We start from the raw sequence: 17,814 nt of genomic DNA on the forward strand, positions 1-17,814 counted from the left end.
ATGGTGGTCCTGTCAGTTTTATGTATATGAAATTAAAATATTAGTTGTAAAACAATTATAGTGTTGTTTCCTTGTTTAAGTGTTGTTTTCCGAGCCCTGTGTAAAATAACGATGACCACAAGGTCATAAAAATAAAGTGATGTAATCACCTAACATTTTGAGCGTAAGCCTGCTGATTATCTTAAAATATTGATGGAAATGATTAACCGGTTTGTTAAGCTTTCTGTATAATAAAATTTTTTTTATTTGATTTCAATATTTATTATTTAAAAATAAAATTTATTTATTGTTTATTGTTTACAAGGTTTACAAATTTTACAATTTACCTACGATATGAAATTCATATTGCTTTATCATTGCCATACAACGTATTACAAAATCATATCGGATATAGGTATTTAAAGCCCACAAAACCTTGAATAACTCGAGAAATCCAACATTTCATTTCGCAGCCCCTGCTGTGATGTGATCACAAAATAAAAAAAAACCTTTAACAAAAAGAAAACCGACTTCAAAAGAAAACTTTTCCAAAATAAATTAATACGCACTAAAAAGTAAAAATTTTAACTACATTATCTTATCGTTATTTTTTTTACTTTTTAGTACGTATTAATTTATTTTAGAAAAGTTGTCTTTTGAAGTCGGTTTTCTTTTTGTTAAAGTTTTTTATTTTTATTTTAAGTGAACTTTAACATTTATCGTTTCTTACTTATTGTTGTTGTTTACTTATAATTATGCATACGATATTTACATCATGGTCTATTCGATTATTTTTGTTGTAATATGCTACATACAGGCGTAAACTAAATATTGACAACTATATTGTCTAGTAATCTTAATTAAAGAGAATTGAAAAAAATACACTCGAACCAGGACTCGAACCCGGACTTCTTGGATTCATGTCAAGCGCTCTACCTAAATTAAAAAATTCATTGAGTTGAACGAATTGCATTCGTGCCTAGAACTTGAATAGCCTAATTGGTAAGGCGCTTGACATGGATCCAAGAAGTTCAGGTTCGAGTCCTGGTTCGAGTGTATTTTTTTCAATTCTCTTTAATTTATCGTTTCATTGAATTAAAAATTTATTGGTTATTAACAAGTACAAAAGTTTGCGCCATTAACTCATGCGTTACTAATGATATTTGGCATCTAAGAAATATTATTCTTTTTAAATAAAGTTTGAATATTTGATCACTTTCACTCTTTGTACTTAAATTAGGGCCTATACACTTTTGTTTTATCTAAGAACTTATTAATGTCTCATTTTGCAATATATCACTATGAATGAATTAATGGATCATTACGAACCTTTAACATTTCTGATGATCGTTTATGGTATTTGGGTTGCGTTTTATATTGTGAATGATATGGATGTTGTGATTGATTACACAAATTTAAAAAATATGCACCCAATGCTTCTATTGCATTAAATGAGTCGACGACAGTAGACATTATGTTATGTTCAGGTATTTCAAATCCAGTTGTGCCACCTGGGGGTAATTCCCACGTATAAGAATATTTTGTACCAATCACTCCTTTAAACCAATCGTCACTTCCACCTGGAGCTGCATACAAAACATTGTTTGAACTTCCAAACACGTACGGAATACTTAAAGCATCGGTCATTGCTTTGGCAAGTGAGTCTAGGTCTGCATAATCTGGAGGTACTTCTGATTTAAATCCCCATGGATACAATAACAATGGGCCATATGCATGGAGTGTAAGATACACCAATACATCATCGCCTAGAGCGTATCCCAAATCACGTAGGGCCCTTGATTCAAATTCAGAAAATTCTTCATCTCCAGAATAAGAACTGTCACATTCACGATGATAATTTGATTCCCAATGGTAGCCCCAATTTCGATTTAGGTCAGTACCAATACATTCGGTATTAAAATTTGGTGCTCGATTTTTTCGCCATAATCGATCCTATAAAATAACATGTAGATCTGAGTAAACTTGAACCCCAAAACAAAGAAATAATAAATAAAATCTACACTAATGGTACGTAGTTTCATATCATTCTCAAATTGGTATTGCTTTCAGGAAAGTTAAGGTATGTCCAGCAGTTGTCGATAGATTTGTCCAATCCTTTATATCGCAAGATAACCAGCTGTATCGTTCGCGATTTTCCCATTCAAAGCATACACAACTCACTGTCCTCCCAGCTATTTTTTACGATATTAAAAATTCTCTCGACAGAATTGAATTGACAAAAGTAGGAGAATTGAAAGGAATGTTTTTAGAATAAGAATGAATAATTGGTCAAAACTGCGAATGTATGCATTATTATCTCGTAAGTTAAACGGTCAAAATTTCTGAAACTTTCAGATTTAGTAAGCCCCTTTTTCTTGTTTTAGCATCGGAACTGCAAATACCATGGTAGAAATAGCTTTCGAAAGTGGCACAATTGTGACAAAGTTATTTTGGAGCTCTTGAATTTGTAACAAAGAGTAGGTACACAATTTTAAGATTGATCAAACGAAAAACTTTGGTACTCCCTCTTTCTTAAAAGTATTAGAAGAAATTACGACAAATTTCCAATCAAGAAACATTGTATTTTGAATTTTTGAGAGTCTCAAACTTTTTGTATACTCGGTTTTCATTGACTTATATAATCAAACAGAATGTTAGACGATGGAAATTGAATTTCGGGCCGCTGCGATATTATTATCAGCAGAGTTCTTAATTTTATGATAGTTATGAATAAAGCTACTTACATTAGTCCGACTATATTCGTATCCATCTGGATTCAATAACGGTATTATGAACCATTCAAAATTATCCAATAGCGCAGAATGTTCATAACTTCTTTCCACCAGTTTATGAATGATGTATAAAGCAAATGCGGGAGCAATCCATTCACGTGCATGTATTCCTGCATCGATTAAAATGACCGGTTTTCGATGCCTAATTTTTTGATTAGTTATTCGTGCGACAGTAATGTTGCGCCCTTCGTACGTATTACCAATTGAAAACATATCCATAAGCTGTGGATATTGTAAAGCTAGTCTGTCCAAATATGCTTGTACCTAAAAGTTATTCGAGATTGGCAAAAAACCTTGAAAATTATTTTATAATTTTATGTGCTAATTAATAATCTAAGGTAGCCTGCCCGTTAATAAGTTGATAATTCTTGGTAAGATAAGACTTTCTTTAATCCGGTAGCCCAGCCGTCTTCGAAATTTTGGACATTGATCTAAAATGAAAGGGATTCAAATAAAAATTTTTTTCTGTCAGCCTAACTGTGTTATTATTGAATAGCTAATGTCCTGTTATTAGGTCATTCATAATTCAATAATTGTCAATATTTAAGGCTGGCAGAAAATAATCTCTATTTTAATTTCTTTCAGCTACGCAAGACACGAACGGCTGAACTACAAGCCAAATGATGACAAAACTAAAACATTATCTTATCACTTTTACTAAAATGGGCGATTACACTGGAGAATTTTTAAAAGGCAGTAGAAGGGTTGTATTTGGTTAACCTTTTTTAGCCTCTTGTATGTTACGGGATTTAATTTTATTAAGGATTTTTTAGTTTTTTTTCTTAAATAATTTAAATTCATGAAACTTACATTTTCATATGTTTCATATTGCTGAAATGAAATATATCCTGGTTTTACTCTGGGAAGAGTACTTTCCTTCAAAAGAACTTCATAATCAGATGACGATCCTGTACCAACCCGCCTGAAGACACTGAAGTTGTAGTTTGTTTAATTAATTTTTAATTTGATTCATATGATTTGAAACTTTTAAGGTGTTTGAAATTTTTTTTTCGTTTTTAATATTTCAAAAACACAATGTTCAAGAAATATTCTAAAACTATATAGAGCAAAAATCTTTCAGCTTATATTTCATCCATATGCATTCATGATTAGTATATGATTAGGGCCGCTTCCGCGTGTCGCTTGTCGATGACGTCACCAAACTAGAATTTTCACCTCTTACTAAACTATTATAATAAAATTGCACAACGGGGCTAAAATAAAATAAAAAGCTGGAATCCTCTTTCAAGACGTTCCCGATAGAATATGCTATGGGTCCTGCGCCAGTATATTCCAGCACTAATCATGAATGTTTTCGCATATTTATAAAAACCGGGAAAATTAAACTATATGTTTGATATTGGCTTCTTAACAATTTATGAGTTAAAGAACAAATTGAAAAATTTAGTCCTTCGTGAATTTCAAACTTACGAACAAATAGTAGCGAAAATTTTTTCTTCATGTTTTCAAACACCTTATAAATAAAAAATACTTACTGGCCAAGATCATGTACAGCAATAGCATATGATAAATTTGTTACAACACAAATATCATTTATCAATGGTTGGGTTTCTGGTGCAATCATATATTCAGGTGCAAATAGCCGGCGATATGCTTTAAATGCATCCACTCCAGGTAAATCAATTATGTCTCTAACAATTGCATCCTGTATATCATCTTTTGGTAGAAAAACATAAATTTTGTAGCTGAAAGAAATGTTGAATACTTTTAACCAAATAAGTTTACAGTCGTCTTTGAAGATTTTGCCATGCGATTTTTTTTTTGTGCATTTCCGTTTGAGAAATGTTCCCCGACTCTCCTGGAATTTTTAAGCCAACTTTTTTTGGTGAAACCGTAAATTCTTGTTTACCCAAGTGAAATATATTTTTACAGTTTGATGTTTAAAAAAAATCCTTTGTTGAAAAATAGTTTTTTAAAACATAAAACTGTGTGTAACAAACACGAGCAAATTTGCGCCATATATATAAATCGGGACATATTTTTATGGAATTTTATTGATTTTTAAACACTCCTATCATAGTTTTTCCAAAAAAAATTATTCATGGCTATTTGAAATTAAATTAATCAATTTTTTCCATGAACGGGTTTTTTCAAGCAAGACCATACCATTTTTTTCGGAATTAAATTATTTTTCTTCTGATACCAATTTCGATTGGTTAATAGATTGATGTAGATCTATTCATACCATATGAACAGGTAAGTCAATGTATGTATTTACACTGACCTGTCAACCAATCGAAATTGATATCAGAAAGATAATTTCATAACAAAAAAAAATGGTATAGGCTTGCCTGAAAAAGACCGTTCATGGAAAGAAAAGGTTAAAATTAATTTAATTAAAAATAACTATGAACTCTCTGAGGGAATTCGCTCAGCTAACGCAGCTCCTGCTCCACGAATTTTTTTTTATAATCTATTTTATTTGAAATAAATATGAAAAAAAAACTTACCCTGAATAATCTTTTAATGATTGGACCATAATAAAAAATCCCACTAAAAATAATAGATAAAGGTTTCTAATTGTTAAATTCGATGATTTCATGTTTACTGCGTTGAAAAGAAACTGATTGTTATTTGTGCACCCACTTATATATAATCTGTGACTGTTTTCTTAAAAACTTACACTTAAATATATTAGAAAATTATACCAAACCATATATTAAATTTCACCATGTTTATTAGTTTCATATTGATTTTATACTGATTAGAAAATCACAGTTTTTCACCAATATTTTTTATAAATAACAATTTTTTCTTAATGGGGCAAATTTTATGCATGTGTGGAGAGAAACGTAACAAACTCCACAATATTTTATATTTTTAAAGCAATAATTTTATAAAAACAAAAAACTCCACTATTAACTTTGTATTCAAATTTTAGCGTCATAATAATTTTGATAACAGATTTCAATTGCTTGAAAAGCTGTAACAGTTTATAAACAGTTATTCATTTACTCGGCATCAACCAAACAGAACGATTGAAATGTCCAGAAATACTTAATCAGAATCCCATAAAAGGTAATAGATCTTGAGAGACTTTAGAGTAATAAGTACATAAATAACTGTTTGAAATTCATAGACCACAAGTCATACTTGACTCGTAGACATAACTGATTTTTGATTTTTGATGTTCATATTACGAATTGTAAACAGGTCTAGAACTTAAGAATTCCAAAAATTGGATCATGTATTTGAAATTGGTTTGTGTGCATCTCTTCCTAGAAAAACAGAATTTAACTTGGAGTTTTTATGGCAAAAAATGGATTAAGGGACCAAAAACTTAATCTACATCCCAAAAATTCGACAATGGGACCGAAAAGTTCGCAAACCTTATGTCAATAACCGTTAGTTATTCTTCATAACATATACAGGGTGTTTTAGGAGGAACATGCTGTATAGGTGATTTTTTACAAAGTTGAAAACAGAATGAAAAATAATTAAAAATGGAAACAAGTATACTACTCATTTTGTTAAAATATATCCCCCTCAGGACCCACAATAAAAAGGGTCCTTTTTATTTAAAATAATTATTTTTAAAATAATTATTAATTCTTTTTTGCTGTAAACGTCTTGCCCTACGTTATTATATTAATGTAAAACTTACCGTATTTCATCACATTTGAATATTAATTATTCAATTTTTTTATTATATTTAGAAACTTTTGCATTAGGAATTTAGGTTATTAATGGTTATGCAAATCACTACAAAATAGATGTTTTTAAGAACCTCAATGATATTTACACCAACAACACCTACAATTTTAGAATGAAAACGTGAAAAATCATCTTGCAAGGTTATTGAACACGGCAAGTTTTCACAATTTGTTGATAAGTTATTGATTAAAATTAAAAACCTTGAATTAAAAATAGAAATTATAACGAAATATTAATTATTAAATATTGAGAAATTTGCACTATAGTTAAAAAATTGTTAGCACCATTGTTTCTTATTAAACTGAATTGTTGCTACTTAAGTTTAATATTTTCAAACTAGGCAACACGCATATCAAAACTAATTTCGTATACCGTTGATTTCTCTCTCAATTATTTGTAAAATCTAATATTTCATTCCTAGCAATGAAAAAGGAAATTTTTTAGATATTTATATATAAAATGACAGATAACAAATAGGGAGAGCAATAATAATAATTATGAAAACGTTTTTAATGTTTAATGGTTTAATTATCATAGGCATTAGAAATAGAAAAATGTGTACATGAAAAAATTGACTTTTTAGTTTTTGGCGATTTCGAAAATGTTTTTTCATTGCAATGACACGTTTTTATTTTTTTAAATGAAAATATACATCCTTACGAAAAAGGAGACCATGTTCAACTCTGTACGGTGAAAAAAAATAGATTGTACATCCAGCCCAAGAAAGAGGTGGTTTTTGCCAAAAATTGAAAATCACAAAAATTCAACTTTAAAAAAATAAAAATAAAAATTACTTATTACTAATAAAAAAAAGAACGTTTTCTGAAAATTTCAAAATTTTCCGAATTTTTTTCTAAAAAAGAGAAGCTAACAACAAAAAAATTACTTTTTTACATTTTACTCGTTAAATTTGAGGTAAAAAATGGTTAGTACAAAAGCTATAAATTTTTTATTACCAAGAACTTTCCTATTTAACTTTTTTCTCTAAAGTAAATACTTTAGCCACAAATCATTAAAAACCACCTGTCACCCGTTTTCACTCCCGGCGCACCCTTTTCCGGCTAAATACAGCTGTTTTAATTTTGCTTCCTGAGTTATACGTATTATGTCCTACACAAAAAAAACAGGTCTGGTTCTGCAACTAATTTTTTCCAAATTTAACTAATTTCAAAGGTATTTAGACTGGTGTATTAATTTTATTCTGGAAACAAACAAACAAACAAAAAGAGCATCTAAAGGAAGAAAAACCTATCGTAATGTTCCATTCAATTTTTGTACTCATTTTATTCAAAATAAATACAAGCAAATATTTTTTGAAATTACTACAAACAAATTATAGAACTTCCTAAACATAATATTATATATTTACATACTTTCCTTTTTTGCTATCTGCGCAAATGACCCTCGGTGTTTCTGATGCAACAAGTACTTTACTGTATCATTTAGCTGTCCCCTCTATCTGCGGTACTCTCTGTCAATAGCTTTTCTTTAAAACTTACACGTATTTTTTTTTCACATACGCTCCAAGATATTCTACTCCAACAAAAACTTTACTTACAACTTCTTTTATTTGCCTTGGCGGTAGATCAAAACCAACATAAACACGATCCACATAGCCTGATCCTCCAGGTGATAATTCAATTGCATAAACAAGATCAGCATTCAGAACTCCTTTAAACCAATCAAGGCTACTACCATGTGCTGTGTAAATCAATTGTGCTGGAGTACCCGTGATATAATTTACGCCAATCAATTTTCCAAGTTTTTCCGCAACAGTTTTCAATTCTAGATAATTATTAGGATATTCCAAATACGTATAACTCCATGGGTACAAAATTATTTCCCCATAACTATGAAATGATAAATATAATTTAAGGCGATCTTTAATACTTTCAGCAAACTTTGAATATGCTTTTAATTCTGATTCAGAAAAATTATGATTTCCAGCAAAACTATCACCACAGAATATTGAATGTTTCCATTTATAACCATAATTCCGATTCATATCAACACCAATACATTCATCTGACACATTTGAACGTGTTTTACGCCAAAATCGATCCTAAAATTTTTTTCATCGGATTATTTTAAGACAGAAGGATTTTAGAAATTTAATAAAGATGTTACAACATTTTGGGATATAATCCTTTGAATGGAAAGTTGATTATGAAAGTACGATGAAATGTAAACAAATACAATGGTGACCAGGTCTCTATTATGTGCACTAAATCCAAGGCCCTGCACGCCTTCAAATAATTTATCATTAAATACTTTATACAGTGTGTCCCTAATAAGTACATACAGAAAAACTTAAAGCTTGGGAACAACTGTGTTTTTTTTACATACTAGCTAAACTCGGCCACGTTTCGCAGTGACTTTGTCTGATATTAATTATTATTGGGGATCATCCCTTTTTCAGGTAATCTTATACATTCGTTCCTGTGAGAACTTTGGAATGCACACTATGTATAGACATAAAACACTCTTAGGTATAAATGCAACGACCTGTCAAAATTACAAGTCAATCCATCGACTACTTTTCTAATTTTGCGCTCATAAACAAACGCAAGCTAAATTTTTATATATATAAGAGATACAATGGGCATAAAAACTATTATAAATAGTAAAAAGGCAACAACCCACAATGTTTTCAAGTGGTTTGCCATCCAAGTAATGGCTGTTACCCAATGTTTCTTAACTTCAGCGATGGGTCGTAGACCAGTGTTTTAAACGTGGTATACATGTCACGTGGTATGCATATCGCTTCCGAGATGGTGATCCAAACTATAGTAACCACCAAACTAGAATTTTTACCCTCTACTTAAAAGCTAGTACAATCAAATGACTTTAAAAGCCCAAAATTGCCTTTGCAATTTTTCTATCGAATGCATCGTTAACCATTAATACGGCTTAGTTTATTACCGTTTGCAAACTGTATTAAATTTTTATTTCCTACAACTTTTGTTATTTATTAAAAATTAAATATTATTAAAGATTATTTGTTAAAGATTATAATTTGACAAATACTATTCGAGAGAATATCAAAATTACAAGTGATAATTAATACTGAACCTAAAAACTGAAAAGAAACTTTTTAAATGAAAATTCGATATTGAATTGATAATTGTTTTCTATCTCTGTATATCTGAGCCATTCAGTACAAACAAATATTACCTTTCTAAAAGTATAATCATAGCCATCGGGATTTAAAGATGGAAGTAAATACCAATCAACATTTTCTATTAACCATTTATTTTTATCGATTTCTGCAAGCTGATGAATAATAAACAATACTTGTGCAGGCGCTATCCATTCTCGTGCGTGTACTCCACCTTCGATTAATATAGCAGGCTTGTTTGATGATTCGAAATCAGATGAAATCTGTATTATATTCATTTCACGCCCTTCGAATGACTTTCCAATATTTATAATTCGTGTTTTATTTGGATATTTAATATGTAAATAACTTAGGTAGTCATTAATCTAGGGAAATAATATTTAATTGAAAATTTAAATTGATATTTGAAGAAAAACCTAACATCTAACAAAGTTAATTGTTTAAATACCGTATGTATTTTAAATTGAATATGTTTTGAATAATAAAAAATACGCTTAATTTACATAAACATAAATAGTTCAAAATAATTTATATAGTAATATAAGCGTGAGGTGGCCTTTTATAACTACACCATTTAAAGAGTAACTCGGACACCCTACTCTTTTTGATATTTATACTGTCATGAGATTTCAATCTTGAAATCATAAATTATAAAAACTATTTGAAATTTTTAGTCTATTTGTAGTGTTGAAAAAGGTATTTTGTAATTTTTGAACTTATGTTATTTATTGTGGGTTTGGCGGATGGGGACGAGGCGATAAAAAGTGTCCGACACCAATCGTTATATTTTCTTATTTTGCAATAATAATAGTATTCTCAATGTAGTTACGATCTTGTGATTATTTCTGCATGAGGCTGTTAATTTTGCCTGCGCAAAGCGAATACGCTTAGTTGGTAGAATGATATATCGTTTAATTTGTATAGTAAATTTTTCTTTGCAATAATACCTCTGCGTATTTTAAATATTTTTCAATACTGTAATTTCCTTCAGATTTTATAGCAATATTCTTTTGCTGTCTTCTTTCTTGGTTAATTATCCTTTATTTAGAAAAAAATGGTTTTTAATAGTTTTATGCATTTGTTCTAAAATTTAGCATCATACCTTTGGACATTATCAAATGTAATATTATATGTTAATTTATTTAAATTTAATTTTGTGATAAATTCATTTTGCATATTTGGTGGGACCATAACATCAGTAGGTCTATCTATCATTTTGACCGATCTCCAAACATCGAATTTGGGATTTTCCAAAATTGTACTTACAAACTGCAAATCACTATCACTTTTTGGGAATATTGAAAATACTTTATACCTGCAAAATAAAATAAATATATCAAATCCGATTTCTGTATATCTCGAAAACGATTATTTTTTACGAATTTTTTGGTACCAAGAAAAGGGTTCGATTGCCCAAAACTTTTACAGTTGTGTATCAATACTTTGTATATGTCTTTGTATCGTACACTGTCATCACAAGTAGTGCAAGGAAAAGATTTTGATTTCTAGATATGCTCTTTTCTTATTGAAATGGGATAGGGATGAGATACGCTTAGTTCTTGAGAGAAGTTGCGTTTACTGCGGTTACTAGTGCCCATTCCCGAAAAAAAGTGCGAAAATTTTTTATTTATAAATTACTATAGATAAGACAATTTTTTGAATTCATGTTTTCATATCATTCATGTTTATAGCAATATTAATAAAATTCCCAGACAGTTTTGCCGTTATTATTAATACCGTGGTAAATATTTCTCAAATAATTTTTTTGTTGTTGCAATTTTAATATGGTTGAATTATAACTAAATAATGTAATTTTAATTTGTCAGTAGGAAATTCGGTTGCTAAGCTAGCGCGCATCCAGTGTTAGTTAACGCAACCGCTCTCATGTGCGAAGCGTATTTCTTAAGTTAAATAAGGAAGGAAGTCTAAGTTATAACTTCTTAAAATAAACTGTCGAAAACATTGCCAGTCATTTATTTAAATTAACACAGAAATAACGTAGTGACAAATCGATATGTTATGGCCTAATTGTGAATTACGGCCTAAAAAAAGAAAATTATTTGAAATAATTACATACCCTTCATAATTTTTGACTTTACCATATGCCGAATTCGTCAATAAATACAGCAGTACAATGATTATTAATTCATACGAATTAAGCATTGCAGTTACGGATTTATTGATTTATCTATCATGAAGTTAGTGTTCACATATTGGAAATTTGTAAACAGATAAGTAGACATAAGAAAACAATCACACAACTTTATGAATTTATTCACTGGTGTAAACTTACTAATAAAATATCTACCTTTTTCATTATTTATAACTACTTACCTAATCAAGGGTATATTTGACCGTGAGTTCATAATGAAGTGATATTTCCATGAATCGTTTTGTTTAAAGGTGAGTTTGTTAATAAAGAAAATTAAAATTTTAACCGTGATTCGAATTTATCGAAAACGAGTTTTTCGATTTTCGTGTCACCTTTCTATTTTATTTTGGCAACTATATATGTTACACTTATAACTGCAACGTTGACAGTTTGAAACTGACGAATAGGTTGACAAATCGAGTGCATTTTTTAAAAACAAAACCATTTTCCAATCCTTTCGTTAGTTGCAAACTGAAATTTGTTCGTGTGTAGTCGAACAAATCTTTTTACTTTTACGGCAAGCAAGATAATATAGTAGAAACCATGAAAACCCCGATTTCCAAAAATTTGACCTACTAATGGCGGCCAAAACATTAATTTCTTCATTACCAAAATTATGCTTATCAATTTTTATAATATGAATCGTGAGAATTTTACTTTATTATGGGCCCTCGGTCTGACATGTTCATAGCTCTAAAAACAAATTAAGTTAGTTAAATTAACACTGTTCAAGTATTCGTCGCTGATTCATCCAAGGGTTCTGAATTTTTTTTTCAATCTTTTTACTGATATAAAGTACAAAATAATATTTCAAAACAGTCCGATATTAATGCTTACATCAATTTTTTTTGTTATAAATACGCATTTCAAGTACAACGTAGGCATCATCTGTACGATTAGCTAATCTTAATTATTATGATGTATTTTGGTCGCTAATATGCTGACAAATCATCATTTCTGTTCTTTTTCATCATGTGTTAGAGGATCATACAAAAACTACTGAATTCATTTTGATGCAATTTAATTCGTTTAAAATCGAATGATTATACTTAGAAATGGTTACCTACATGTTTAATTTCACTATAGGATGGTGTGCAATACTTCTATCCTTAGCTCGAAAGAAAAAGACGAGAAGAAGAAAATACAAGTCAGATTTTGGTTTAAAGTCCTAAATATATGAAATTAATGTTGAAAAGAAAAAATTAATTTGCACAAAAACCACATCTTTATGATTAATTCAATTCCATACACGTAATTAAAATTTAGCCTTCAAACACTCACCTACAAATATTTATTTATGTTTACTGTTAGTCACATTTTTCCTGAAAAAAGACTTATATACAGTATTTAAGGTGAAATGGAAAAGGAGTTGGGATTATAAATCTGTTTCGCATTCCATAGAATGCTGTTTTGAGGATGTCTTATATATAAACAAATCTATGTATATAATTCTACAGCTTCCCCCTTTTGTTCAAATGCACTAAAATTCAGCTTACTGTAAAGCTGTTTACTGTCTAGGTAAATGTTATTAAAGCTTGGATATTGATTTCAGGAACTTTGATAAATCGAATTTTTTCACGTTTTTGAGAAAGCGCTCTCAAAATCGAGGAAATTTCTTTTGGTGTCAGTTTTTCAGCACTTCCTAGAAAAAAAATTGTCTAAGAATCTAGTTAATTTTAAGGAAGCGTCTTTTGATAATGTATACACTCACCACTTTTGCCCTTTTATGCAAGATTTTCATGTGTTAAAAAACATCAAATCTCATATCAATAAAAAGCGTCTAATAAGAAGAAATATGACCTTTGTAACGGAACTCTGCTGCTCACAAGATTTATTTATTTTTAATTATATATAAAGTATATTTTTACTTAATGTATAATGCTGATATGAATAAGTAGTTTATTATTGTAATTTACAAAAAAATCTTAAATACTTCCTGATAAAAAAAATTTTTTTAACTTAAAAAAGCCCGACTAGGGTAAACTATGCTTCTTTTTTTTTAAATGTTGGCCCCAGTAAAATAACTAAAGTGAAGCTTAAGTTAACCAGAGTACCTCATTAATTCTAATAGTATTATGCCTTGAGTTTTGTTAATTAAGACGGCGAAATACTCGACTTTGATTGTTTAATTTGCTTACGCCGTACGCTTTTCACGCGAGCTAGTCACATTCTATAGCATAATATAATTTTTTATAAAAGTTATTATAAACGAGACTGAGGCTAACAAGCAGTGTGTTTTACAATTGCTACGCAAATATTGAACTTTTAAATGAAAATCAAATTGATTTCCTGATTTGATTGAACTTTATTATCCAAAATCATAACAAAAACAAACAAAATTTTATCTTACAAAACAATTCACAACTACCCAGGCAAAGTAAATCAAAAAATTAGTGAAGCAAAAATCGATTATACAAGAATTTTTCTTGAATATATCCAGCAAATACTTTAACCATTTCAAATGTCTCTTGAACAACTTCATCAATTCTGCTTGGTGGCAAATCAAAACCAGATAAACCACCACCAGGCAATTCAATGGTATATGAAAGATTTACACCAGCTACTCCTTTAAACCAGTCATCACTTCCACCAGCAGCAGAATATAAAACATTTGTAGAACTTCCTACTGTATACCTTTTGTTCGCTACTGCGTTTGCTCTACGTGCAACCGTTTCTAATTCAAAAAAATCATGAGGTAAGGCACTTGTGTAGCCCCATGGATACAATAAATATTCACCATAACTATGAAATGTTAAATATAATTTAATGTTTTGCTTGACACCTAATACGAAGTTTGACAATGCATCAGTTTCTCTCTCAGAAAAGGCATCACTACCCGCAAATATTTCGTCACAGGGATCTGAACTTGCCCCAACTTCATTCCAATGGAAATCAAAGTTACGATTGGGATCCGTTCCCCTACAATAAGTATTTAAATTAACGGATCGAGTTTTTCTCCAAAAACGACTCTGCAAAAAAAAATACAAAAATTGGTTAAGTTATCAGCAAAAATGAATCGAAATTCTTCGAAATTTTGAAAATTTGCTTATATTTCGATAGCTTTTTGAAATTTATCCATTAATCGCCCCGCGTATTACTAGCCTTACCGGGGACTAGAGCCTGTCACCTTCCAAATTCATGAACGTTCATTAGTCCAAATGAATGTGGTACTATGCCGTGATTGAATTACAAAATTTTAGTCAAGTAGTTTGGTCAGATTTTATCTTTTCTTTTTTGGGCAAGTAATGCCTCACCACTCTTCATTTCATCTAAACTCCTGGATCAAAATTGTTAAATTACTCACCACTTGACAAAATTATTGAATTAATACCGTGAATTCTTTTTTATTATTATAAACCACCATACACACCAGCATTCTTTCCTAGAGGAAGGAACGCGGCTGATCAAACCTCAAGAAAAGTGTATAGATATGGGTATCACGAGGATCTTCACTATCCTGAAGGAAAAATGTCACATAATCGTGAAAGAAAAAGTTTTCGTTTTGGACAGGCAACAAATGAATAGATTAGTATTAGAAGAAATTTTTATGATTATTTTTAGGACACACAATCACTGCCGGTTGAATCCTTATCAGAGATACTGTGCCACTTTTCAAATGAAAACTCGCCACGCTACATGCAAAGATTACATTGACGTTAGTGGCTGAACACATGAAATTTAATCTTACAGGAAAGCGTGCGCGCTTTCCTTGGCTCTCTCCTCAAGGAAAGCTTATGTATGGAGGCCTAATATAATAAAGGTGGATACTTCAAGCTAAGATTTTATAGCCGAACATAAAAACATCAGATAATTTTCTAATACCATTGTATGTGTATATTCATATCCATCCGGATTGATGACTGGAATAATATACCAATCAATATTGTCAGTTAAAGCTGAATTTTCAGAATAATTTTCAACTAATTGGCTGATAATATATAAAACTGTAGCTGGTGAAATCCATTCTCGCGCATGCATCCCTCCATCAATAAAAATAGCTGGTTTATCTTCATTACCTCCTGATGATATTTTCAACACTTCTAAATCACGTCCTTCGTAACTTTTACCAATGTTTATTAATTGAACTATATCTGGATATAAATTTGTTAAATTTCTTAAAAACCAAGTTATCTACAATGAATAAATGAAGTAATTTTTATTACCAAGTAATGCAATTTATTTTTAATTACCGTATCAAATCGTTCATATTGTTTAAATGTTAATAATCCATTTTGTTTGGAAGCAATTCGTCTAGCTGCCGCTTGTTCATGTTTTTCGTTAACGACAGTGCTAAAATTGATTAAAATAAAATAAATGACAATTACAGTGTATAATTGGAAGCTTTGAGTGTATAATAGATTTCAAGCTTCCAGTTTATATATATATTTTTTTAATATAAAAAAATATATTAAAAATTGAGGTATAAGAAACAAATTTTTTAACAAAAGTTGCTTTTACCTAAATAACAACTATCTGCTACAAAAAATATGTAGTTCTATTAAAAAAAAAACAAAGTTGACCCCTATTTCACTATGATAACGTCCCCTTTCGTTTTCGACATACCTATTAGTGTGCAAAACATTTATAAAATCATCCTGCATAAAAGTTACACTGCAAAATCATAAACGAAATGTGTTTCAAGAGGATTAAATATGCTTTCTGATTAGATTGTAATGTCGAGAATATGGTTATTTTTAGTGAAAACCTTTTGCAGTAAATTTAATTGACTAAAGGTATTGGTCTCTGCTATTTTTAAATAAATAAGACTGAAAGTTTTTCACAAAAAACTGTTTTTTTCTACCATTTACCCGCTTAATACTTTTTACGAAATATGAATAAATGGGAACTTTTTACTGCAGTTTTAAAACAACAGCAAGAGAAAGCGTCAACAAAATCAAATTTTCCCATAGTTTTTCTTCTGTTAGGATATTATTATGTTTGCAATAACTGACTATTTTTCACCTTTGAACATCTTCAATTAAAGTATCATACGGCAAATTATTGACTCTTAATGAAGATCTCAATCGATAGTCTATTGTTGGTGGAACCATAAACACTGTTGGATGTCCTATTAATTTGGATGATGTCCATACGTCCATTTGTGGATGTTTAATTAATATTTGAATTGTTTTTAATTCGTCTTCATTATTTGGCACTATTTGATATACTTTGTATCTAAAATTTGAATAACCAAAGTAATTAATTATCTCAGTTTTTTTTTTTTTTAATGATTTTATATTATATTTTTTTGAAATACTAAAGGCTAGATATGACTTCACTCTGAGTAACTTAGCTTAGAAATGTGGGTTCGATTCCTACTCGAGTGTACTTTTCTTCAATCAACGATGCCAAAAATGTTTATAATTTAGTAATCGATAATAAATATTCTAAATATATCAATCTCCTCTTCCAGAAAATAAGGAAGCAAATAATTTGCTAATAACTGGTGTGGATTTTAGGGATTCACAAATTTCATTTAAAATCAAACAAAGATAAATACTATATTTCAAGAACCTGAAAAACTGTATTGGGATAATAATTTTCTGCCAATAATTTGAATTTGATTTCGGTCATGCGGAATACAGAAATTTTATGCAATATCTCATAAACTACACTCCTAATGTGCAAAAGAACCCGATATTCGTATTTTTTTTAGTCAAAATTTATCAATTTTCCAAGTTTTATCAAATTCCGAATCAAACAATTTTTCCGTAATTTTCTCGAATTTTTACAAAGCTTAAGATAATTTAAAAAAATCGGGAAGAATTTTTTGCATTTGGAAAAAAAAATTATCAAAAAAAATTTTTATCCAAAATAGACCGGATTTTCGAGTTTTTCCTTCAACTAAACCCAAAATTCAATATGCCACAAAACAAAGAAGTCTCTTGTATCCCAAAATAATCTAGATGCGCGAATGATTTTTATTTCTATTTAATAGGTACTTACCCCGAATAATCATCCTGGTAAGCGAAACTCAAATACAGCAAACTTATTATAAATAACGATGTTATCCTGAACATTTAGAAATTAATTGTATCTAAAAATTTGAGGTGAACATGCAGAATTTATTTATTCCCGTGATCTACGTAAATCAAACG

The 17,814-nt window shown here is 29.7% G+C and overlaps 3 protein-coding genes across 4 annotated transcripts; all 3 read right to left on the bottom strand.

Annotated features, from left to right (window-relative positions):
• Positions 1 to 1,223: 1,223 nt before the first annotated feature.
• Positions 1,224 to 5,375, bottom strand: LOC123295793 (carboxypeptidase B-like). The gene is made up of 5 exons (XM_044877251.1): positions 5,243 to 5,375; positions 4,268 to 4,477; positions 3,582 to 3,702; positions 2,724 to 3,035; positions 1,224 to 1,932 (listed from the first exon to the last, which is right to left on the bottom strand). The coding sequence occupies exons 1-5, from the start codon at positions 5,332 to 5,334 to the stop codon at positions 1,279 to 1,281; spliced, it is 1,389 nt and encodes a 462-aa protein (XP_044733186.1). The 5' UTR covers positions 5,335 to 5,375; the 3' UTR covers positions 1,224 to 1,278.
• Positions 5,376 to 7,941: 2,566 nt separating this feature from the next.
• LOC123296163 (carboxypeptidase B-like) lies at positions 7,942 to 11,727 on the bottom strand. Its single transcript, XM_044877625.1, has 5 exons — positions 11,642 to 11,727; positions 10,835 to 10,879; positions 10,512 to 10,602; positions 9,621 to 9,929; positions 7,942 to 8,508 (listed from the first exon to the last, which is right to left on the bottom strand). Exons 1-5 carry the CDS (start codon positions 11,725 to 11,727, stop codon positions 7,942 to 7,944), a joined length of 1,098 nt encoding a protein of 365 aa, XP_044733560.1.
• A 2,366-nt stretch (positions 11,728 to 14,093) lies between these two features.
• LOC123294893 (carboxypeptidase B-like) lies at positions 14,094 to 17,796 on the bottom strand. Of its 2 annotated transcripts, XM_044876080.1 has the most exons (6): positions 17,663 to 17,796; positions 16,679 to 16,891; positions 15,907 to 16,006; positions 15,539 to 15,847; positions 14,454 to 14,685; positions 14,094 to 14,390 (listed from the first exon to the last, which is right to left on the bottom strand). In XM_044876080.1, the coding sequence occupies exons 1-6, from the start codon at positions 17,734 to 17,736 to the stop codon at positions 14,107 to 14,109; spliced, it is 1,212 nt and encodes a 403-aa protein (XP_044732015.1). In that variant the 5' UTR covers positions 17,737 to 17,796; the 3' UTR covers positions 14,094 to 14,106. The 2 variants fall into 2 exon arrangements, with proteins under 2 accessions (XP_044732015.1, XP_044732014.1); XM_044876079.1 differs by having other exon boundaries at positions 14,094 to 14,685.
• Positions 17,797 to 17,814: the final 18 nt, after the last annotated feature.

Source organism: Chrysoperla carnea, chromosome 3, assembly GCF_905475395.1.
Source record: "Chrysoperla carnea chromosome 3, inChrCarn1.1, whole genome shotgun sequence".
Taxonomy (NCBI): domain Eukaryota; kingdom Metazoa; phylum Arthropoda; class Insecta; order Neuroptera; family Chrysopidae; genus Chrysoperla; species Chrysoperla carnea.